At 40.1% G+C, this 26,160-nt stretch overlaps 1 protein-coding gene across 1 annotated transcript in view; it reads right to left on the bottom strand.

The window, feature by feature from the left end:
• The window catches only part of NCEH1 (neutral cholesterol ester hydrolase 1), a 62,549-nt gene extending 40,000 nt beyond the window's left edge, over nt 1-22,549 (bottom strand). The window contains exon 1 of the mRNA XM_037003172.2: nt 22,204-22,549. Within this exon, the coding sequence (XP_036859067.1) occupies nt 22,204-22,341 (138 nt within the window). The 5' untranslated portion in view covers nt 22,342-22,549. The remainder of the gene's footprint in view (nt 1-22,203) is intronic.
• Nucleotides 22,550-26,160: the final 3,611 nt, after the last annotated feature.

Raw genomic sequence — 26,160 nt, 5'->3', positions numbered from 1 at the left:
AAACAGAAGAGGAGGGAATACTCCCAAACTCATTCTATGAAGCCAACATCACCCTAATACCAAAACCAGGCAGAGACCCCACCAAAAAAGAAAATTACAGACCAATATCCCTGATGAATGTAGATGCAAAAATGCTTAATAAAATATTAGCTAACCGAATTCAAAAGTATATCAAAAGGATCATACACCATGACCAAGTGGGACTCATCCCAGGGATGCAAGGATGGTACAACATTCGAAAATCCATCAACATCATCCACCACATCAACAAAAAGAAAGACAAAAACCACATGATCATCTCCATAGATGCTGAAAAAGTATTTGACAAAATTCAACATCCATTCATGATAAAAACTCTCAGCAAAATGGGTATATAGGGCAAGTACCTCAACATAACAAAGGCCATATATCATAAACCCATAGCCAACACTATACTGAACAGCGAGAAGCTGAAAGCTTTTCCTCTGAGATCGGGAACTAGACAGGGATGCTCAGTCTCCCCACTGCTATTTAACATAGTACTGGAGGTCCTAGCCAAGGCAATCAGACAAAACAAAGAAATACAAGGAATCCAGATTGGTAAAGAAGAAGTTAAACTGTCACTATTTGCAGGCGACATGATATTGTACATAAAAAACCCTAAAGACTCCACCCCAAAACTACTAGAACTGATATCAGAATACAGCAAAGTTGCAGGATACAAAATTAACACACAGAAATCTGTAGCTTTCCTATACACTAACAATGAACCAATAGAAAGAGAAATCAGGAAAACAATTCCATTCACAATTGCATCAAAAAGAATAAAATACCTAGGAATAAATCTAACCAAAGAAGTGAATGATCTATACTCTGAAAACTACAAGTCACTCTTAAGAGAAATTAAGGGGACACTAACAAATGGAAACTCATCCCATGCTCGTGGATAGGAAGAATCAATATTGTCAAAATGGCCCAAAGCAATATACATATTTGATGCAATCCCTATCAAAATACCAGCAACATTCTTCAATGAACTGGAACAAATAATTCAAAAATTCATATGGAAACACCAAAGACCCCGAATACAAAAAGCAATCCTGAGAAAGAAGAATAAAGTAGGGGGTATCTCACTCCCCAACTTCAAGCTCTACTATAAAGCCATAGTAATCAAGACAATTTGGTACTGGCACAAGAACAGAGCCACAGACCAGTGGAACAGACTAGAGACTCCAGACATTAACTCAAACATGTATGGTCAATTAATATTTGATAAAGGGGCCATGGACATACAATGGCGAAATGACAGTCTCTTCAACAGATGGTGTTGGCAAAACTGGACAGCTACATGTAGGAGAATGAAACTGGACCATTGTCTAACCCCATATACAAAAGTAAACTCAAAATGGATCAAAGGACTGAATGTAAGTCATGAAACCATTAAACTCTTGGAAAAAAACATAGGCAAAAATCTCTTAGACATAAACATGAGTGACCTCTTCTTGAACATATCTTCCCGGGCAAGGAAAACAACAGCAAAAATGAACAAGTGGGACTATATCAAGCTGAAAAGCTTCTGTACAGCAAAAGACACCATCAATAGAACAAAAAGGAACCCTACAGTATGGGAGAATATATTTGTAAATGACAGATCCAATAAAGGCTTGACGTCCAAAATATATAAAGGGCTCACATGCCTCAACAAACAAAAATCAAATAATCCAATTAAAAAATGGGCAGAGGAACTGAGCAGACAGTTCTCAATACAGATGGCCAACAGACACATGAAAAGATGCTGCACATCACTAATTATCAGAGAAATGCAAATTAAAACTACAATGAGGTATCACCTCACACCAGTAAGGATGGCTGCCATCCAAAAAACAAACAACAGCAAATGTTGGCGAGGCTGTGGAGAAAGGGGAACCCTCCTACACTGCTGGTGGGAATGTAAATTAGTTCAACCATTGTGGAAAGCAGTATGGAGGTTCATCAAAATGCTCAAAACAGACTTACCACTTGACCCAGGAATTCCACTCCTAGGAATTTACCCTAAGAACGCAGCAATCAAGTTTGAGAAAGACAGATGCACCCCTATGTTTATCGCAGCACTATTTACAATAGCCAAAAATTGGAAGCAACCTAAATGTCCATCAGTAGATGAATGGATAAAGAAGATGTGGCACATATACACAATGGAATACTACTCAGCCATAAGAAGAGGGCAAATCCTACCATTTGCAGCAACATGGATGGACCTGGAGGGTATTATGCTCAGTGAAATGAGCCAAGCGGAGAAAGAGAAATACCAAATGAGTTCACTCATCTGTGGAGTATAAGAACAAAGGAAAAACTGAAGGAACAAAACAGCAGCAGAATCACAGAACCCAAGAATGGACTAACAGGTACCAAAGGGAAAGGGACTGGGGAGGATGGGTGGGTAGGGAGGGGTTATGGGGGGGGAGAAGAAGAGGGGTATTAAGATTAGCATTCATAGGGGGTGAGAAAGGGGAGGGCTATACAAGACAGAGAAGACAAGTAGTGATTCTACAACATTTTGCTATGCTGATGGACAGTGACTGTAAAGGGGTTTATAGGGGAGACCTGGTATAGGGGAGAGCCTAGTAAACATAATATTCTTCATGTAAGTGTAGATTAAAGATAACAAAAAAAAAAAAAAAGAAAGAGAAGGGGGATTACTCCCTGACAGGATAAAACTAACTGTAAATCAATGATTAATGCATGCTTTAAATATCCTTAATTTTGATCACTTAAAGGGTGTCAGATGATCGGCTATGGATGTACACTTTTCTGATAATATTCCTTTCTCTACACAATGGTATAAAGGGCATATCAAAGTGTGGGCAAAGGGTCTGTTTGTGTTTATACAGAGGATCAAAGCCTAATTTGGCTACCCATAAAATGAACTAAGATATGATATGAAGAAGAACTTCCAACTTCAGCACTCTCTGGAAGAGACATACCAGAAGATGATCATCAAAAAACCTCAACAAAGATCCAGGCGATGCTGCAGTTGAAGCTGCATTCATCCCACTGGTTCCTGGACTTGCCATTGGAATGAAGGAGATATCTAAGCTGGCCTGTGCATACAGTAAAACAAAAAATTTGACTGGATCTATACTGTTGGAACTCAACCAAGAATTAGGAGAAGTGCAAGTTGTAGCGCTCCAAAATCTTACAACTACAGACTATCTACTGTTAAAAGAACATATGGGATGTGAACAGTTCCCAGGAATGGGTTGTTTTAATTTGTCTGATTTTGCTCAGACTGTTCAAGTACAGTTGGACAATATCCATTATATCATAGTCAAATTTTCACAAATGCCTAGGGTGCCTAAATGGTTTTCTTGGCTTCACTGGAGATAGCTGGTAATTATAGATCTGCTTTGGTTATGTAACTGTATTCCTATTATGTTAATGTGTGTGTGCACTTTAATTAGGAGTTTAAAACCTATACATGCTTAAGTTACTCTACAAGAAGATATGTCAAAGAAATGATCAATCTTCCCATGTTTTCTTCCATCTGCTACCTCTATAGCTTTTCTTCTTCCTTCCTAATTACAACCCTTAAATAGAATTCATGCCTCATATCGACACGGAGTATCGTAACTCCTCCAAGTGGTAAAGATACCTCAAGACAAATGCTGGGCATAGAAGCCACAGGGCATAAATCTGCAAAGAAGTAAAAAGCTAAGCTTTTCAAACAATATGGCTTCTCTCTCACTTACCAACTTCACATCTCCCTGTATGGCCCGGGAAGATGACTGGTTAGCCAGAGACGGGTAAGATTCCTCAAGGGAGGAACAACCTAAGACAGGCACAGTCACAGGGGGGCCATCAGGTGAGAAATCGGGGATCAACAGAGGTGAGGCTTAGAACCTCACCCCCCGCCCCTGTTTTGAGAGAAATCTTCTGCATCCATGGATGTATTATTGCCCTTGTCTAGCTTGGATTAACACATAGTCTACAGGCACACACCTGATCATCTACATTTGTTCTCTTACAACACTAAACTATGTTTTCTACCTTTATCTTGCATCTACCTACCACTTCAGCATTTTTTTAAAAAATAGTAATAATAATAATAATAATAAAGGGAGAAATGTGGGATTCACATATAAATCAAGTATAAAAATCAAATGAATATTCATATTTGACCTGATTGTTTATAGTTCATAATGAATGATCAAAACCGAAAGTTTTTGTGATGACTGCCCTTGTACTGTTCACCATGTAAGAACTTATTCACTATGTAAGAATTTGTTCACCATGTAAGAACTTGTTTGTTATGCTTCAGAAGATTGGAGACTGATGAGAATTAGGCTGGGGGTGGATTAATGATTGTGCATTGAGCATTGACTCCCCTATACAGAATTTTATTGTTGTTAACAACCATTTGATCAATAAACATGAGAGATGCCCTCTCAAAAAAAAAAAAGAGAGGCGGGCCCTTGTTTGTACAAACTGCATGCTGTCTGTTTGGGGATTTCCAGAACAATTGAAAAGTGAAGAACAATGATGGAGAGAATTAAAGGATGGATGTCAGATAGTTCTCACTGATGATAAGCAGCCCATACACTTCTGAACAATTCCTTTACCCAACCAAACAGGCCTACTCACAGTTCCCCCAAATGCTCCTTCTTACCAACTTCTGTTCATATTTTGCATTATTTCCCTCTCCCCTCCCTTCCCTCAACCCCCCTGCAATGTATTATGAACGATTCATCAATGTATAGCTTTGATCTTAACATTCTCAGAGTTGTTCCAGCTCAGTTTTCACTTCTCTGATTTCACAGCCCTTGCTAACTGTACTGCCCACTTGAAAATTACCCATGTACTTACTGCCTCCTGACATCTCTAGGCTTATGTTTCTGTCTTACTTTATTAGCAATGCAACAGTGTCTCATCTCCCCAAATAGATTCTGAATCCCCTTAGCATAGGAACCATTTGGAACACTGTGCAAAATGAAAATTGTTCAATAAATACTTGTTAATTACATGAAAGAGTAAATGACTGTTAACTGTAGATCATAGGTCATAAATTCATGTCTTCAGAGGCCAGAGCAGCTAATGCAAATGAGTAAAATATGCATAATACATCAGGGAGTGTGGAGGCTTGTGCCAAACTGGAGAAAAAATGCCCTGAATTAGGAAGAAACTGCTGCTCTCAACCAGCAGCTGCATGATTGTATGATGTGGAAATTCTGGCCCAATGTTGCCATATGACCTGATTTTTCACAAGAACAAGGAAGCCCAGATCACTGTGTGAACTGTCATGCATTTTTAAGTGTTGGCAATGAATTTTAAAATGTTTAATATACAAGTGGAGGGCAAAAATAACATATCCTAGTTCTGAAGCTGGTTGTTTGAAAAATCACATTTTTTTCATACAAAAGTACAAACAGTATGGATCATTGACAGTGTTCTATCCCCAAACCTGGAAAATAAAAACAAAACCAAGACGTTGAATTAGAAATATTTGACTTTCTTTGGTTTTGTTTTATATTTTTAAAGTATGATGATGCACAGAAGCAATTTAATTAGAGAACAATGACAATGGATGTGGGATCATGGTGAATTCTGAATGGCATGTATGAGCTCGCTCATGGGCTACGGAGGCTGCTGCACTTGTTTCTTTAAAGTTTCTTTTCCCTTCAAAACACATAGATTTCCTTTTCCTTGACTGGGGTAGATTTTTTGTCAGAAGTAATTGTGGTCATTCTTGGGGGATTACGAAAGAAACGGGGCATAAAGATTAATTTTTTTGATCTTTATCAAGCCATGATCAACTGGCTTAGAGTTAGGAGACAAAATAGATATGTTCAGAATATGTCACATCACATTATCACATAAATATGAAAGTCCAAGCTGCCTAAATGCTGTCTCCTTCAGCTCCCATCAAGGATGCCAGGGAGTCAGAACAGGGTGTTACAATGATAGGTGCCCCACATGGCACTAAGAAACACTGGCCCCTCTCCTTGATGCTGATAGATGTTGACAGGCTACTAAACACTTGGTGGTAACCCACTGGTGTCCTGGACACGCAGGGCCCTACAACATAAGCAGGAGTAGAAGCTGACAATCCTCACACAAACTGAAAACCAAAACTACTAGGGCATGTAAATGTCTTAACCCTTGCAAAGAAGTGGGGAGCTCATATGTGTGATCCAGCGTTGCTACTACTGACTTTTTTTTAACAACTGATTTCAGAGACTTTGGTTCATTCCTTCATTTATATACCTTTAATTAGGACAAATCCTCCTTCCCTGGGATTGAATTTAGTTCCTGGGAAAGCCGAAGTTCCCCTAGGTAACAAGGTGTGTGATGAAGCCGAGGACTGCATTTCTTCATCAACAAGGTGAGGCTATTAAGGAATGAGATTGATGTGCATGTGTACCTCATGAAATGGCTTGGAATGAAATTCCTAAAGAAATCATCTGATGCTCTCAGTATTAGCAATGGCATCGTCATTACATGAAGCTCAGAGGAAAGATACTTGGAGCCACAGGCCCTCTCCTAACAAGCCCCAATATTTCCCTTTGCAGGGTAGGGTAGCAGATTGGAAAGACCATGAGACTAACTAAAAGATCAGGCTGGAATCCCTTCTTCACCATTTACCAGTTGTATGAGTTTTGCAAAAACATTTAACCTCTCAAGTATTTTTTTTAACATAGAGGTTTCCTTAAGTATAGGGTGAAGTAGGAATTACACTTATTTAGTACTTTTCCCCCAGAACAGAGCTGATACAAAGGGGATGTGGGATAGTCACTGAAGGAATGAACAAGAATTCTCATGTCAACAAACTAAAATTAAACAAAGTATCCATTTAAGCTATTAAGTTAATATGTGTTTAAAAATCGATTGCAAGAGTTCTGGCTGGAAGGAACATAACACAACTGGCATTCTCTCACATTGCCATTATGCATCTAAACAGGGAAATTACTTGGAAATCAGAAACAGGATGGTCAAAAGGATTGATACTCTCTTTGCTCTAATAGTTCTATTGGAATTTCTTGAGGAAAAATCTTAAAAACAGAAAAACTTACTTACACAAATATGGTCACTGTAATATTATTTATTTATAATAGCAAGAAACTAAACAGTCTAAGTTTCTGGTGATAGGGGAAGAGTTAGATTAAAAATGGTACATGCTATATGATACATCCACTACAAAGAGGGAATACTACACAGTAATAATGTAGTAAACCCATCTAGTAAATTATAAGTAAAATAAATTGTGCTTAAAACCTGTGTATGTACAGCATAGCATCTAAAAGAGTAAGACAGCTTATACATAAACAGGTTGAAAGGAAATAGAACAAAAAGCAAGTGGCGGCTGTACTAAGGTGAGATTGTGGTTAAGCTTTTCTATTTCCTGTATCTTCAGTAGCATTATATGCCTCTTACGATACATATAGAAAAAAATTCAGTCCTTCAATTTCCTAAAGGAATTATGCTTCTTTAAAGCAGCTGTGAAAGCCAGTGATTCCAGAACTTAAAGAACTCTCTCCACCCTCTGATATCCACCCACTGTGCGAACACACCCTTTACCTACTCATATCCCTACACACCACTTTCCAGAACACACCTCTGCCTGACAACTTGTCCGTCTTGCCCATGCAGTATATACTTTCCTCAAAGATACAGAGGCCTGAACTGTAGGGTTCATTTGCTACTGGAATTTCTCCTGCTTCCTCTCACAACCAAACTCCTGATCATCCTCTGCTGTTCATCTCAAATAGTCCCTCCTCCTCGGCACCCTGCGCAGCCGCTCCTGCCTCAATGCTCTCTAGTACTTGTCTCAAGCTTGTATTTTTTGATACTTATTATATTGTCACTGTCAGTTTCTACATCTACCTCGGCCACCTTTTTTCCTTAGGCCAGCATACTGCCTGATACACAATGAGTGCTCCATATAACTGTTGAATGAATATATTGTTGATAATGCTTCCTTTCACTGTTGCTTCAGCATTTTCTGAAAAAGCAGGCAGCTTGCCCCTTTCATTTTCCGACTTGGGCTCTACATGAACCCAAGCAAAAAGCGAGCACATTTTGCTGGCTGATTGTGCCGGTGAGGCCTTATTTGAAAAGTGGGACGTATGGGGAATACTTCCTGTCAGGATGTTATCACCACCCCTCTTTACTGTAGAAGCTATCCAGGGACTTTGGGTCACTCACCATGTATTCACCCAGCAAACATGTGAGTGTTTACTTTTGGCCAAGTAATTTTAGGAGCTGGGTACACACAGACATGCCCCCTCCCCTCAGGGAGCTTCCAGCCTGGCAAAGGAGACAGAATTACTTAGGAAGGCAAATAACTTAGGAGTAATTAAACAATTACCAACAGCAGTATATTCTATGAAGGGAAAGAACGGGGTGGAGTGAGAGGAAAATAGGGGTGAGACAGAAACTAGTCTGGGTGGTTAAGACAAGGTCTCTAACCCTGGGCCCAACCCCTCTGATGAATAAGCAAGATCCTTTTGTCTCAGGTAGGGCACCACAGCTGCCAAAAGCTGCAGTGTTTTGTTCCAAACTTCAAACAAAGAATGACTTTCTGAAGCATTGCATTGGGGGCACAACAAGAAAAACAAAAACGTCAAGTCAGGCAAAGACTAAAAGCTACTGAAACCAAACAATAATAGAAAAACAAACTGTTTTCCATCAAATTTCACATTTGGCCACCAAAATTTAAATGCTAACTCTACAGGGTGGGAACAGAGAACATTTTTTAGTAAGCAGTTTAAAGTTTACTTCATCAAGAAGCACTTTTTAAAAACCTTAAGTGTTTGTGTGCTTTCATAATCCTCCTCATAACTTACTTAAAGGGACCATAATTAAAACAGTGAAATAGATCTTAACAACACAAGACAGAGTAGTTCCACCCATGGTTCACAAATGTAAAACTCTCCTTCAAACTTTTTGTACCTTTCAGGAACTCAGTAGAAGCAGCTCACCATATGTGCCATGCTGTCACCCCACCTCAGGTCTGCCAACTGCTGTCTTCCTGGAAAGCCCTCTTTCCCCAACTGTGTCATGTGTTTCTTCTCACCCTTTCATACTCAGCTCAGCCAGCACTTCCTCTGGGATCATCTGCCTGAGTGCCCCACACATACAAAAAGGGGTGTCCTTTGCCAGCACTCGGCATGTTCTTGGTTTTCTGAACTAGAATGTGAGCACCTCAAGATCTCAGCAGTGCCTGGCACATTCTGAGTGATCAGTACATTGCTCAAAATCATTGTTCTGGAGAACAAATAATACATGGTTTTCCTCTGTGAAGAGAAAGAGGGAGAGGTGTAACAGTATAACACTATACATTTAAGGATAACTTCAGTGTTTACAAAAAGCCCCTAAATAAACCTGGCTTAGGTTACTTAGTAAACCCAGTTGCACATAAAACCACCACTCTTTATTACACCAGCTTGAGGGATCACAGTTAAAAGTGCTTCCAATGGTTGCTTGCCATTCTCTGAAACCTGAAAACAAGGGGGTAAAAAGCCAGAGTGGGGATTGGGACAGAGAATGGCATAAAGACCTTTAACCACTGACAACAAAACAAATGAAAGTCCAATTTTTTAAGCAGTTAAAGTTATATGATTTGCCTAACAATATGCTTTCATGGAATCAGGAAATCATATTTATATTTTTAGAATAACTGAAAATTACTTCAAAACAGGTTCCTTCTGTAGACTTAACTAATAACAACGTTTTTCTTTTCATCAAGATTATACATTTAAACTGCAGAAGTATACAATCTCAGTTGGCTATGTTAGGAAATGAGACTTCCAAGTTACTGGTTTTGGTCAGTAGGAGCTTCTGTGCCTGTTAAGAACCAAAACTGGCATTTGGGTGTCTGGAAAAATACTGGCCTACTGTCCTAGACACAAGTATAGTATGTGCATTTAAATGACAAACAACTATCACCAGAATTAATAGGTATCATTCTACAAGGAAGCAACTTCAACATTTTTCTGATGTGAACCTCATTTTGAGGAAGACAGGAAAAGCTATTTAGCTTGCAAGAGTCCAAATTTTAAAATATGTTTCTACATAGATAAACCAAACAATATAATTTAAAGTTAGTTATTTGGGGAAGAGGAAGTTTCTCTACTTTTCTCTTCCCCTTGTTTTTTAAGAAATATATATATATATATTTAATGTACTAAATGGTTTTATATAGCTATATGTAACTATTATTTATATATAAAATTCTTCTGTACCTCAGTAATATCCATAAGTAACCTCTACTTTAGGTTTTAATGATAAGCTATCGAGTATATTTCGGCTATTTCATGCCAGAAATGATAGTTTGGTATCAATATTGCCAATTTCAAAACATTAGTTTTGGCAAACAGCCCTGAAGCCATCCAACAAACAGCTACAGGTTGTGGCACTGAAATATGAAAAGCACAGTCACCTGGGCACACGTTGTCTGGCTGACACACCGAGGGGCCCACCAGGACATGAGCTGATGAGAGTCCATCCTCTGGCTCCACAGTCTCTGGAGAATGCCACATTTGACCACCCGTTCCTGCTGGTCCTCTTTGGTGGTTTACTAGTCATTATTTCCCCAGTTCTCCTCATTTTTCCCTGACTGCTCTGTCTTCTTTGTTGTCTTTATCTCTTCTTGGCAACTTTAAAACTGCTTTATTCTCAGTCAATACTGTTTCCTTTGGGGATTACATGTCTTTCCCAGTTTCCAGTTGCCATTGACCTGCCAACTCATTTCTCCATATGTCCCATATTTTCCTTTACATAATTACTTATCACATATTTTTGGCATGGATTGTAGCTCTAGGAAGGCTAAGTTCTCTTTATCCCGTGAACTGCTATAACCCCAGTGACTGGCACAGATGATTGTTCAATTAATGGCTGATAGAGGCCACAGCAAATTTCTTCTATTATGGTGGTCAACTGAAGACACCTACCTTTAATAGCTTTAGAAGTCAAAGTCATCTTTTCCATAGTCATAAGACAGATCTCTGGGCCCAACAGAGAGCAATCATTTGAGCAAATCCAAAGCCCTTTGTTGAGGAAAATATAAACCCTGCTTGCAAGTACTTCTTCACTACCTTTGCACTGTGGCAAGATGGCCCAGTATTAGGACAGAATTCGAGTTAAGCACTCTGTATAACAAACTGTACCTTCGGCACCTAAAGTCTAAGGAAGTCTTTTCAGGTGGCACATAATATTTTAAAACGAACTGATACCTTGGCAAAGTCCCATGGAGATCTTTGACATAAGACAGTTATAGTCAAGAGACAGGAAATTTCTCCAACTTTTGGAGCACTGACTCCAAAGCTAGAGTGCCTGATTAGAGTTCTGGCTCTAGACATGTGCCTTGGGCAAGTTACTTAAGCTTTCTGTGCCTCAGTTTCTTCATTTACAGTACGGGAATAATAGCAGTGCTTATGTCCCAGGGTTGTTAGAAAGATTGGTTAGAACAGTATGAATTAGCTAGGAGGAGGAGGATTCAAGTATCCAGATGGATCATCAGCAAACGAAGCCCATGGACTCCAAAAGTTTAAACATAGGAAGAGGTTTTCATTCTTGCTATATACCAAACATGGTGTTAAGAATATTATAAATACAATGACAATGAATCCATACAATAAGCCTTGAGGGAGGCACTGTCATTATCTTACTTTCATAGATAAGAAACTAAAGCTTAGAGAGTTTAAGTAACTTGCCCAATGAGCCTCAAAACCAGTAAGGGCCAAAGCTAGGGTTTAACCCAGTAGCCACAGTCAACAGCAGTACAGGTTAAGATCTACACCTGTCCTGAAATCCACTAACCTGAGAGCAGTAGGAGACTGACAAAAATAATGGTGAAAATAAAAGAATAAAAACCAGTACATTACTAGTGGAGTGTACTGTATACAACTGCCAAAAATCAGGTCTGGACTAAATAGATTGATTATGTGCCAAGTACTGTTCCAAGTGTTTTACATACTAGTAAGGTATGAGGATGACAAATAATAAAGCTTTATACACATATTCTAATGCAATCTTCACATAACTTCATGGGCTAAGTATCATGACCACTTCCTAGATCAGGAAACAAAACCAGAAGTTAAATATACTTTTCTAGGTCACACAGCTAGTATAGCTCAGAGTCTGGATTTGAATACAGGTCTCCCTGATTCCAAAATCCATGCTCTTAAACACTACAAAAACGATCCCCAAAACATGGTAAATATTTTATAAAAACCTCATGACACTCAAGGTATAAAGATCTCCAGTCAATTAAATTTAGGACTCAGTCTATGTTCTCTTTAAGATTCAAAATACACATTAGTATGGGAGGAATTCTGAAATGTTCTACAATGAAAAAAAATCTTGATTAACTGTTTAACTGTTTAATCAGCATTTCCCAGCCTTATTTAACCATGGAACCGTTTTTAATGTGTGATACAAAGTCCTCCAGGACTAAAATCTGTAATACATAATACACTCCTTCCCTGCATGATGCTTGCTTACTGTGGATTGCACAGCTAATACAAAATTTTTCAGAGTGAAGGGTGTGGAGTGGAGTGTAAGGGGAGGAGAGGAGACTGAACAATCATAACAGGAAGCTGTGGAATACAGTTGAAAGGGCTACACAATCCAGCAACCTAGTTCACAAGCAGCCTCACTAGGCAGTCACGTGTCTGTGAACCAGTTACTTAACCTTGCTCAGTGTCTTGCCAGGGGGTTTCAGCCCCGGGAATGTTCACTATGGATTCAATGAGACTGAAAAATGACAATGGAACGTTCTTGGGGTGAAAGGGTTTATACCCAACTTTATTCCTACGATGTCAGGTCAATCACTAGAATCCCATCCACTCACAGCACGTCTGCATGGAGCAGGCCAGTCTCTGCCTCTGGGCCTCTCTGCCCCTGCAGCCGTTTCAGTCTCTGTCCTCAGCAGTGCCACCACTCCAGTCTCGTCTCTGCTCTCCTGCAGCATTGCAGCAGCCGTGCCACCAGAGCACTGGGCGGAGCTCTTTATATTGAGTCAATTGCAATGTATTGGCCACACGTGTGTAGTGAGCTAGCTGACCAGGGCAAGGTGAGAATCTTCACTTTATCCACACTGAGCTTCCTTTATCATTATATGAGGACATTTATTACTATTTCACATGATGGCTCTGTTAATTACTCAGTAAATAGATCCATTATTATGCAGATATCCATCAGTAGTCTATTCTACTCTAGTATTCTAATAGTCAATTAAAAGCAGATAATTTTTATAAGTAGGACTGCCTTGCCTTGAGATAAATGTCAAGATTATTATTGATTATTGCTCCTGTTCTGGACTTGCTTCTCACTAAGGGAAGAACTGTGCCAGGAAATGCAGTGACTGAAACCTTGGGACAGACTGGCCCTGTCTTAGAACTGATGCATGAAGTAGGAGTAGGGAGATAAACATCTTGCATTTTAGAAAAGCAGACTTCAGAACAGTCAAAGAAAAGGTAATTTGAGTCCCAGGGGAGGGACAAAATTATGGGACAGGCAGCAAATAAGAGGGTCAAACTTATTTCTCATGGGGCATTCATCAATTACCATTCAGGAGGAAAAGCAGAAAGGTGGATGTTATCAAATGAATATGGAATTCGCCAATGATCTCTTAAGGAGATGGCCTGTAACTGTAACTAACCTTTAGCTAGGAACAGAAACATAATTCACTACAAATTAAAAATCAAGCATAAATCTGCAAATACATTATGAGGAAGTTAGAAACCCAGAAAACAGCAAGGCTTGCAAAAAAAACTTGCAAAGAACATCAGAAAGCCATTCTGGGGTAAGTTCAGAGTCAGAAGCACACAGAAGCATTAAGTCTGCCTCTTGGAGCAGACGGAGTAAGACTGAAAGAAAGCAGAACCATGAATTTCTATTTTCTCTATAATGAATGATCTTCAAACAAACAAACAAAAAAAACACTCAAACAGTGAGAGGGAAATTATGTCTATAATAGATGAGAAATCTTAAGATTTGGTGGGAAGCATATACATAAAGAAATATCAACATAAGGGAGGAAATATACAAAGGCTGGCTATAAAAGAAAAAATGCTAGCAGAGTATAAAGGAAAGAGAAATTCATGCTGACTGGGGGAAAAGAGCAAGTTTCCAAAAGAGATGATTTCGGAGTAGGTGTTGAAAGATGTGATTTTTGTCAAAGTAAGGGTGGGAAGGCGTGCAAGTTAGAGGTGACAACAGGAGGAAGGTGTCAGATGCAAGTGTGTAGATTGTCATGCAAACACTTCAAGGCTAGATTTAGCAGAGGGGTACCAGGTTGTAGCAGTCCCTAACTGTCAGCTAAGGAACTTTGTACTTTGATTCTGCCACTAGGCAGACTAGTCTTAGTGGACAAGAAGCCAGGGGGTGAGCAATGGGGGATGGTTCAATACAGAGTTAACATTCAGATTTAAGTAGCCCAAGCCATACAGGTATCATTCCACGACTTTGACTTGATTATGATGAATGCTTGCTCATCAAATAAACGTGGGCTGAGCATCTGTCCAGATTTGTCTGGGAATAATTTTGGCTTAAATTGTTGTTCTAGCATGACGATTAAAATGTCCTGGACAATAAATTATATGGCTACCTAGGTATATGTAACTTGGGGACTATCTGTGCATTTAATAGCAATTATAATAAATGTGTATAAATAGCTACAGACTAGAGGAGAGCTTCCCAATAGGTATGCCACAAATGAGCTACAGGTAGGCCACACAATATTGATGTTTAGGTATTTTAGAGAGGTAAAAACTTAAAGCCAATTTTTCTAAGTATTCAAAATTTATCAGAGTTGAAACCATTTGAAAACCATTTGTATAATTCTCTTTATCAATCTTGAGAATTCTTTCACCTCATATACCTTCCAGTTTCCCTTGGCATACTTTACTAATGTAATCAAGTCTGTGGCATGAAAAAAAGATTGGGAAACACTAGTGTAGACAGAATTAACAGCGGGAGCTCACCAAGAGGTCAGGACACAGTGTGCTAGTGACAAGGTGTCATGAGCAGCCCCACATGCATGGCCACAGCTATGAGGGGCCTGCCAGAGAGACAGCACCAGAGGCGGAAAGGGGCAAATTGATCATGCAGGACTTTGGCTTCACACCAGCCTGGCCCAGCAGTGAGAGCAGAAACTAGGAGTCCAGGGATTTCGATTCCAGTCCCTATCTTGCCAGTATAAATAAACATGTGATCTTGGAGAAGTAAGTGACCCTTTATGAACTTGTTTCCTCACTTGACTAATGCCAACCAGTTCTTTATTGTAAAAATAAAATGAGATAAATGAAACCCTCTGTAAAACCTAGTGCTATATAAATCTAAGGCATAATAAAAAGTCATGTACTTAGGGTCTCATTTCTCTTGGGGCTGCCTCCTCTTCCTCTCCCACTGGTATCCACCCCCCTGGAGTACCCTTGGTAGGATCTCTCAATCCCCCCCTCCACCACCACCCTGCTCACTCCACACACACCTGTTCCCACTACTTCCACCACCACCCATTCACTGGCCACTTAAATCCATGCCTCCAGGCCAGCTCTCTCCAGCCTTCCTGAGCACTGACTGGTCTTGTGTACACAAGCTATTTGTGAACAGCTATCTTTGGACTTGTGCCAGAGATATGTCAAAACTAGGTCCAAAATTCTTATTATCTTCACTCTCAGATATGCTCCTTTTCCTAAATCAGGGTCATTGTCACCATTCACCCCATTACTCCCCAGTCTGTCCCAGGCGACATCTTTGACTCTTTTCTCTCCTTCACTCTGTACTCTCCTTCCATCAGCAAGCCTGGTCAGCTGCACTCCTAACCAATCCCATGGTATTAGTTCATGCTCTCACCTCTCATCTTCACTTGCTCTCTGAAACTCTAGTCTCTACCCTGCCACAGTGAAAGATTGTTCTCAAACACTAATTTGACCCTGTGATTTCCCTGCTAAACATCTTTCCGTGGCTCCTTTCTTGGCCCACAGAGCCCTGCATTATCTGGCCTGTGCTTCCTTCCTGCCTCACTTCTGCCTTTTGACCCTTATGCTCCAGCCAGGCTAAATCACTTTTAGTTCCTTAGCCGTATCATCTTCTTCCATTGGAATGTCCCTTCCAACTTGAATGACCTCTTCACCCTCCTTTCTTCCCCTTTTCTGCTCTCCCACTTTCTCTCAGTTAGCTCCTATGAAAAGGCCAGCTGGTACAATGGTGAAGCTCTTGAGCTGAGAGTAAAACAGGCTGGACTTGAATCATTATTGCACCACTTATAAACTCTGTCATCTTGATCAAGTTACTTTTCTTTGCATGTCAGTTTCTCCCTTTTTAAGATGGAAAATGAGAATACCTGCCTTATGGAACTATAGCATGGACTAAATGAATGGCATCAAAACAGACAGCATGGTCACACAGAGTAAATACTATATGCTTATTAATGTTACTTTTTACTGTAAACACTTCGCCTTGATAACTCAGATTAGATGTCAATGTGAAAAGGAAACATCCCCAATGCCCGAGTCTATATTACATGTCCATTTCAAGGCTTTTTCAGCAACCCATAAATGCCTCTATCATAAGTCTCCTTCTCTTTGTAGCTGTCAATGGTTTATCTCCTCTTCACTCAACTGTGAACTCAGTGTCTTTTTCATTTTTGCTTTGCTAGTTCCTAGCATTAGTGTTAATATGTATTGAATGAGGGATGATTTCTGAATGGTAAGACTTTAATTTTATTTTGGAAACACTGGAAGACAGATTGTTATCATTTCATGATATGCCACAGATTAGGTAGAGAATATACCTAGGTTTGCCATTGTAAATTGAAATATATTTCTTAATTCTTTATAAACATAAAGTGAAGGAGAAAATAAGTGGTAGATATTTCCCACGTGGTTTCATTTGGCAGTAAAAGTAAACATATATTCACTATTTTAAAACAAGTAATTATGCATTAATAGAATGTTTAAGAATGATTACTGCATTTTTACATCTCACAGAAATGTCTTCAAATCAAGCTCAAGCCATAAATAGGATATCCTATTAAGATAAAGAAATATTGATGGCATTTTTGTGCTCAGGGCCATATTTGCAGAGTTCTAGAACAAATAAAAAGGAAAACTATGCATTGGGCATTTTCTAACACACCTGGTAGCTGAAATCAATCTCACCTTAATGTTTGATTGGCTCCACCAGAAAGTGCTCTCTACAGAGACCAACTCAGATTGCTCACTTGTCAGAACTAATACTCACTAAATACTGTCCCTGAAGCTATTTTTAAGGCTTTCTGCTGCTAGGTGTCTGAAGAAAATCCCTTCAAGTCAGCTAAAAAATATTGTGGTTGGTGCGATCTCTAATGTATATGAAGAAATACATATCAAAGCTAGTCTGGAAGGTGATAGAGAAAAGTTATTACTTACTGTTTTCAATTTAAATTTACCTGGCATTAGTAAACATTCCAGTTCATAAGTGGTAACGAAAAGGTTAGCAAGTTGGAACTCTGCATGGCATCTGGCTGAGCTGTCATTTAAACCACACCTACACAGCCCAAAGGTACATCATGTACAGAAAACTCAGGTGAGAGCACTGCAGATTTCAACAAGTTTGGGGATATTTTACAAGATGAAAAATCTTGTTCAACTAGTCCAAGATCACTGTCATCCATAAGAAAAAGGGGGCATATACAGTAGAAATACACATTTCAACAATCTCTGTATTATATCATGTTACCAAAATGATACATTGTATAAGAACTAGTAACTTAGGAAATGATCAAGATAAGACAAGGCAAGCTCTTTCTCTGAATTACCTTCAGATACTATTATCTTTAGTCACCATCTTTACCACCCCTCTTGTACCTAATTTCTCCCTCCCATGAGCTTCTCTAATTGTACCTCTTCTGCAATACCTGTGAGCTCCTATCTTATTAACCTTCCTGCCTCACCTCTCTGACTTTTAAACTTTATGCTCCAGCCAGTTTAAACCACTTTTAGTTCTTTAGCTGTATCATCCTCTCCCATTGGAATGTCCCTTTGGGCTGGAATGGCCTTTTTACCCTCCTCCCCCACCTTCTCTCAGCCAACCCCTATAAAAAGGCTATCTAGTATTGCTCATCATATATTAATATATATGCTGCATGTATATAACAATGATAACAATGTATATGCTCATGTATGTTAACACGGCATGTTCATTCTACTAGGCTGTACTTTTAGTTCATTTTAGCATCTCCCTAAAACCTCACCCAGTAGACTTCCAATCTATGTTACATGCAAGTGACTGAGCACGAAGCATGCCACTGTGATGGCTGTATCAGGGAATAAAGGATGCCTTTTTTAAAGAAACCTGATTATTTCCTTCATAGATCAATTACTAAAATAATCAATTATTATCTGTATGCACATCAATTCTACTTTAGATGTAGGAAACCTACTACAAAATTTAAAAAAATACTAATTTATTACTATATGTCCTAGAATCACTAGAATACACAGATATGAAAACTGAAGTTATACCCTTATGGCCCAGGCAGGTAAAAAATCACTATAACCCTTTTGTTTTTTCTATGTGTGTGTGCATACACACACACACACACAAAACTATGGTTTGAAACAGATATTTTAAATGGGATTATGGCACATCTGCTGTTTTGTGGTATTTTCCCACTTAATGTACAGTATAAATCTCTTGTAGTAAATGTGAAATAAAGTAAAATAATAAAAAATTTAACAACCTAAATTTTTTTGCATAGGACTCCAAAATATGGGTTTGTCATAATTTAACCTCTTATTGTTACATTTTCATTCTTTTAAGTGCTGCTGCAAAAAAAGAGAAAAAAAGGTTGCTGAATGTTCTCCCATATTTGTCATACATAGCAATGCTTTTTAGGCTAGGTGAATAAGGTTTTTGATCCTGTAAAATGTCTCCATTTTTATAGCTACAGCTTTGTCTGTATCCACGATTCCAGAAATTCATCCAGAGGGATTTCTGGGTCAAAGAACAAATATGCTTCTGTAGCTTTGTTTATATGGATATTGCTAAACTCAGCAATGTATATTCCTCAGTATCTGCATCTGTACTGGGGTTACCATTTTTAAAAATATTTGCTTGAATAGCATTTTGAAACAAGTCTTCAGAGGTTCCCAAACTCCTTCTTTTTGTCCATCTTGTCTCCTGCCCAGTCTAAACCTCTCTCTCCACTGCCCTTCCCAGACCTACTTGTTTGTGCTCTTCTACTACTCGAGGTTTATGATGGCTTTCCTATAATACTGAAATTTGCCTAGCTAGTATTTTATCCTCTTAGTCTTACAGCCGAAGTATCAACAAACTAATCTGATAAACTAAGCCATGCTAATATAAAGGGGCTCACTTCCACCAATAAGTGTGCAATTTAACTTGAGCAGTTCAATGAAAATACCTTACCTGCAATGCATTTTATTTACCTCAAAGAACAATGGTTCTCAAATATTGCTGCACACTGGGAAATCACCTGGGAAGCTTTTAAAAACTACTGATGCCTGGAACTCACTCCCAGAGATTCTGAATGAACTTGGTATAAGGTATGACTTGAGCAATAGGGTTTTTTTTAAACCTCCCTAAATGATCCTAATGTAGCATCTGTGTTTGAGATGACTTCAACATTTCAAGTAGCTCCTTCTTAGATATATTGGAGAACTCTAAGGAAGGACAGTGAACATAATCTCAATAACCTGACTCATCTGCACAAGATAGATAAAGGAGATAAGAAGGGGGCACCCAGGGGTGAAGCATTTGCTAATGACAATAGAATAAAAGTAGCATTTGTATTTCTTGTTGCTGGGCACATGCCTACTGTGTTAAGTAGGCCAAGCTTCCCCTCTGAAGTAGTTTCAGTTGCTTTTGTAATTGAGCCTATGAGCTCGAACTAGAATTATCTGGGTAATAAACTTTAGGCCATGCAATTAGCAGTAGCTCTCTGGGTTTCAATGAGGTAAGTTCCTTCTAGTTCACATTTGCTTCTTGTGGCATCAAAGTCGGGCAATCTGCCAGATTTCCTCTACCATCAATAGTGGGCCTTTGGGACAACTCAGGATACCATGACAAGCTCCAGGCATTTAACTACATTCCTAAACCTTACAGCAACCTTATAAGGTCGCTATTCTCCTTACTTTACAGGGAAAACTGAGGATCAGAGAAGTTTAGTAAATTGCCTGGCCTCACAGCCATGAAGTGACCTGGCTGTAATGAGAGTCGAGAAGGTATAACTCTAGCATTCATGCTCTTATTTACTTACAATATGTCAAGTCACGTTGAAGTGACAATGATAAAAATTGTTTTACTGAGTAGATTAGGCTTCCATGTGGTCTGAATCACCTTTCTGATAATTCACAACTCAGAAGAGAAGCAATGAGGGCAAGCCCACTCCCGGGCCAAGGTGTCAGGCGAGGATACTTGTTACCTCATATATCTCTGTGACCAGGCGTTACACATGTTAATTTAATCATTCCCAAACACCGTCTGAGGGAACATTCTGTAGGGGACCATAGAGTCTAAAAGCCTTGCCTTTGATAGGTTGGCAGCCTAACTGGGGAAGAAAGGCTCTTCTCCAAACCTGGCTTTTCCCATTTTACTTGTGATCGGGCAGACTTCCTTGGTGACCTGAAAATTAAGAATAATCACTGTGGCCAACATAGGTTGATTTTTTTCCTGTTTTCCTTATTCTTATTAATCTTTATTCTTATTGTAGAAGGCTATTTAATCCCCCCAGGTAAATACTATTGCAGTCCAGAATCTTTGAAGGAAGTTACTCCCAAATTATATGATTTCTGGAGAAAGAGCAGCATTGCAGGGCTTCCTACACAAAAACTGCCTTTCTTGGAACCAACGCTAGAGAAGGGATGGCCATTTCTTCTACCATGTCAACATTACAGTAAGCAGGAGGGAAGGGAGGGGACCTAGAGCTTCACAGGCATTTCCTCAGAGACAACAGGAGACTTGAGGGTGGAGAACATGCAGGATTCAAGAGAAGCAAATGCCTACTAGGAATATGCTACAATACCCCAGTTAAGATTGTTTTGACAGGACAAAGCCTCAAAGACTAATCCTACACATTATTAGAATGGACAGGGAAAAGGAACATCAACCCTCCTCTCAGAAAATCATGTTTTTTTTCCCTCTTTTTCTCTAGTCATTCCTTGGTGGGGGAGGGAGTGGGGTGGCGAGGGGAGGAGTTTTCAAAAATAACCTGAGATTGAAGCCCAAGGTTGGGAAAAGGAAGAGACTTGGTTTGGAGGAGCATTAGGAGTTAGAGTTGGCTGCTTAGAAACACTGTTCCATCACAGGGCTCGGCCTTGGCTATAGATTGTAATTTAGATTTTAGAATCTCTGGCACTAAAAATAATGCCTCTTGCCATAAAAATAGGCAGAAACAGTTATATTTTATTGTCTGCTGGGGAAAAGAAAGGTAAGTAGAGAGAAATGTTACCCTGCCCGGGTGAACTCAGGCAAAGGTTATCTCCTCCACAGCCGAGGACCTAATACAAATGCTGCAGGGCAGGCAGAAAGCAAATGCATCACGTAAACAGCAACCGCCGCCACCCACCGCCTCTCCTCCAGCCAGGCAGACTACCTGGCCTCCTTTCTTGGACTATCTGGTACCGGCCACACAAGAAACAGGACATCCATGCGTCCCTCAAGTACTTAGGGAGGCCCTCCCTGCTGCCGTCGGGAATGGCGAGCTTCGCAGTCGGGGACCTTGTCAGCCGGCCCGAGCCTGAGCCCGCGCCCGCTTCTGCTTTTAAGGTGGCTGCATCTCCTGGATTCAGAGCCTGCTTCTCCCACAGTCTTACCAAAACGTTTAATTCACTCTTTGCCAGCCCGTATAGGAGCACGAAAATAGGGGAGGGGGTAGTTTATAAAACGCTGGAAAAACTGTCTTTTTTTTTTTTTTTTTGATGTTGCAAACCCAAAACGGGGATATTTAGGGCAGATGAAGGATTAAACTGTTGTCAAATTCTACTCTAGAACTTCACCCCTGTCACCATCGCAGACAAGGAGACACAGAGACAGTCCGATGGTAGCTAAAGGAGACAAATGCGACACCCTGAAAATGCCAGACTGAACCACCTTAAAAAGCGATCGCTTCATTGCGTTAGAAAAATAAGCATTCTCATGGGACACGGTCCGGAAATTTTGCTTCCCTCTTCAAATACTGCTTAAGAGCCAGGGAGAGAGAATCAGCGCTGGGCTGCGTCTCACCACTTGCTGTGCGCTCCGGAAAACCGCGTCCAGCAGCATCAGCTTCCAGGGATCGGACACGGAGCTGGGCAGGGGAATGTAGATGTAATAAGCGGCCAGCGCCACCAGAGCGGTGAGCAGGACACAGGACGACCTCATCCTCCCCCGGCTCGGCCCGCCAGCGTGTGGACGAGGAGGTCAGGGCGATGCCACCTCAAGACCTCCAGCAAGTTTCTGCAAGCGCCAGCCGCTCATTCACCCGTTTCTTACATGCCCAGGAGCCAATCAGAGGCGGCGTCAGGAGGAAGTCGGAGCGCTGACGTACCCCTTCTCCTGCGTCCTTGCAAAGTGTTAGCCACTCCAGGTTTGAGAAAGCTCTGGGGCTGCGCTGCACGCCGCACAGCGGACTCTGGAGGACACAGGTCTGTACAGCACGCCTGTGGCCAAGGGCGCCCTCCTGAAAGCTCCCAAACGGAAACCCTGAATAGAGTCGGTGTGATGGGTCTCTACCCAAAGCACGTGGGCCATTCTGACTCAAAATGGAGATCCTGAGAAAGATCCTAAAAATCCACTCTTTTCTAGAACCCCACTTGCAATGGAGTGTAAATTCCAGATGATGTGTGGTGAAAAAAGATAATTCTCACAACTTAAGCGGTGACAAGCCAGTAGTGCATCTAATAACACCCAAGTCTTGGTTTCCAAATCTCATTCTCCAGTAAAAGGAAACACTAAACACGGTTCCTTGGCTGATTCCAAGGCTGGGGTAGGTAAAGATGAGCCTGTTGTGTTCGAAGATAACGAAGTGCTCAAAAATGATGGCGACCGGTCAAAAGGACACAGGTGGCAGTTTGAAGGGTCCCCAATACCTGAAGCTGGAATAATTAAGCATCAAAATAAATGATAATGGACTATAAACCAATGAATAAAATAAAAACCCTGATAATATAAATGAATAAATGAATGGGGAAACACGACCTGAAAAAAATTCTTTCAGTGGGTCAATGTTAGAAGAAAAACCATGTGAATCCAGATTTCCTATTAAAGATGGGGTGGGGAGGGTATGGAATCGCAAAGAGAACCTCAGGAGCAGAATTACAATCAGAGATCCAGTAGGAAAACATTTGGAAGAACCGTTTTAAGGAGGTGGTAAGAGGACAACTCCAAACTTACTGGTCAAGGCCTTATAGCACCTGGTACATATAATTTTGCATCTTAGAGCTGATGACCGAACAAACAGCAGAAGCCCCACACCTGACTTCTCCTCCCTCTTCAGCCAATAGTAACAATATCGGTTTTATAGATGAGCCTCCTGGGGCCCAGAGCAACTTGTTCATCATCTAGTTTGTAAGTGATGGACCCAATATTTACTTCTCTGGTATCCCAGTACAGGGAGCTTTCCTGAGGTGGTGCAGTGAGAGGCAGAAACAAAGAAGGAACAAAGAAACCACTACAATTCTCAGTGCTTTTTCTGTAGATTTGAGAGTTGTAAAAAAATAAGACCAATTTGAGATAAACACCTTCATCATTTGTTTCCAATAAATACATTTATTCAACAAATATACCTGGCCCACACTAGGAAATAAAGGAGTTGGGATAAGTCCAGAAGGTCTCTGCCCTTTTTTGATTTTATATGTTTGGTGGTGATGGTGGTGGTGGGTGGGGAGTGAGCATAGGTAAGGTACAGAAAAGAGAGCCAACCAGTAAATATACAAATAATAATAGCTAACATGCATGGAGCACTTACAATAAGCCAGGTTCTGTCGTTTGTGCTTTGAATGTATTAGCTCATTTAATCTTCACAGCAATTCTATGAAGTAGGAAAAATTATTATTCTGGAAACAAAGGTGTTAAAAGATGAAGTGCTTTGCCCAGACACACTCCTACTAGTGAGCTGTGTAGCTGAGTTTGGAGCCGACAGAGTCTGGCTTTCATGCTGCTGTGCTTTACCAATCAACTCTGCTGCCAGGTGATTAGGACTATGAAGAAAATATAACAGACTGATGTGACACCCTGTGGCTGTTTGCTGCCTTAAACTGAGTGATGAAAGGGACCTCATTTTTTTTTTTTTTGAGAGGGCATCTCTCATATTTATTGATCAAATGGTTGTTAACAACAATAAAATTCTGTATAGGGGGGTCAATGCTCAATGCACAATCATTAATCCATCTCAAGCCTAATTCTCGTCAGTCTCCAATCTTCTGAAGCATAACAAACAAGTTCTTACATGGTGAACGAATTCTTACATAGTGAATAAGTTCTTACATGGTGAACAGTACAAGGGCAGTCATCACAGAAACTTTCGGTTTTGATCACACATTATGAACTATAAACAATCAGGTCAAATATGAATATTCGTTTGATTTTTATACTTGATTTATATGTGGATCCCACATTTCTCCCTTTATTATTATTATTATTATTATTTTTAATAAAATGCTGAAGTGGTAGGTAGATGCAAGATAAAGTTAGAAAACATAGTTTAGTGTTGTAAGAGAGCAATTGTAGATGATCAGGTGTGTGCCTGTAGACTATGTGCTAATCCGAGCTAGACAAGGGCAATAAAACATCCACAGATGCAGAAGATTTGTCTCAAAACGGGGGGGGTGAGGTTCTAAGCTTCACCACTGTTGTTCCCCGATTTCTCACCTGATGGCCCCCTTGTGACTGTGCCTGTCTTAGGTTGTTCCTCCCTTGAGGAATCTTACCCGTCTCTGGCTAACCAGTCATCTTCCGGGGCCATACAGGGAAATGTAAAGTTGGTAAGTGAGAGAGAAGCCATATTGTTTGCAAAGGTTAGCTTTTTACTTCTTTGCAGATTTATGCCCTGTGGCTTCTATGCCCAGCACTTGTCTCGAGGTATCTTTACCACCTGGAGGAATTATGATACTCGGTAAATTCTATATGAGGCACGAATTCTATTTAAGGGTTGTAATTAGGAAGGAAGAAGAAAAGCTATAGAGGTAGCATATGGAAGAAAACATGGGAGGATTGATTATTTCTTTGACATATCTTCTTGTAGAGTACCTTAAGCATGTATAGGTTTTAAACTACTAACTAACTTGTGCACACATATTAACATAATAGGAATACGGTGACATAAACAAAGCAAATCTATAATTACCAGCCATCTCCAGTGAAGCCAAGAAAACCATTTAGGCACCGTAGGCATTTGTGAAAATTTATCTATGATATGATGGATATTGTCCAACTGTACTTGAACAGTCTGAGAGAAATCAGACAAATTAAAGCAACCCATTTCTGGGATCTGTTCACATCCCATATGTTCTTTTAACCGTAGATAGTCTATAGTCGTAAGATTTTGGAGTGCTACAACTTGCACACCTCCCAACTCCTGGTTGAGTTCCAACAGTACAGATCCGGTCAAATTCGTTGTCTCACTGTATGCACATGCCAGCCTAGACATCTCCCTCCTCATTCCTATGGCAAGTCCAGGAAACGGTGGGGTGGACGCAGCCACAACCACAGCATCGCGCAGATCCCTGTGGAGGCTTTTGATGATCATCCCCCGGCACGAGTCCTCCAGAGAGTGTTGATGCCGGAAGCTCCTCCTCATATCGTATCTTAGTTCATTTTCTGGGTAGCCAAACTAGGCCTTGATCTTCTGCATAGAAACAAACAGACCCTTTGCCCACACTTTGACATGCCCTCTATACCACTGTGTAGAACTCATTGGAAGTCAGCACACAGGAGCTGCTTTTTTTTTTTTTTTTTTTATTAAGAGAAAGGCATATTATCAGAAAAGAGTACCTCCATAGCTGATCATCTGACACCCTTTAAGTGATCAACATTAAAGATATTTAAAGCATGTGTTAATCTTTGATTTACCAGTAGTTTTATCCTATCAAGGAGTAATACCCCTTTCTTTCTTTTTTTTTTTAATCTTTAATCTACACTTACATGAAGAATACTATGTTTACTATGCTCTCCCCTATATCAGGTCCCCCCTAAAAACCACAT

This window comes from Manis javanica, chromosome 3 (assembly GCF_040802235.1).
Source record: "Manis javanica isolate MJ-LG chromosome 3, MJ_LKY, whole genome shotgun sequence".
Classification (NCBI taxonomy): Eukaryota; Metazoa; Chordata; class Mammalia; order Pholidota; family Manidae; genus Manis; species Manis javanica.
The sequence above is the reverse complement of the archived record's forward strand: the minus strand, read 5'-3'. Positions and strand labels throughout refer to the sequence as shown.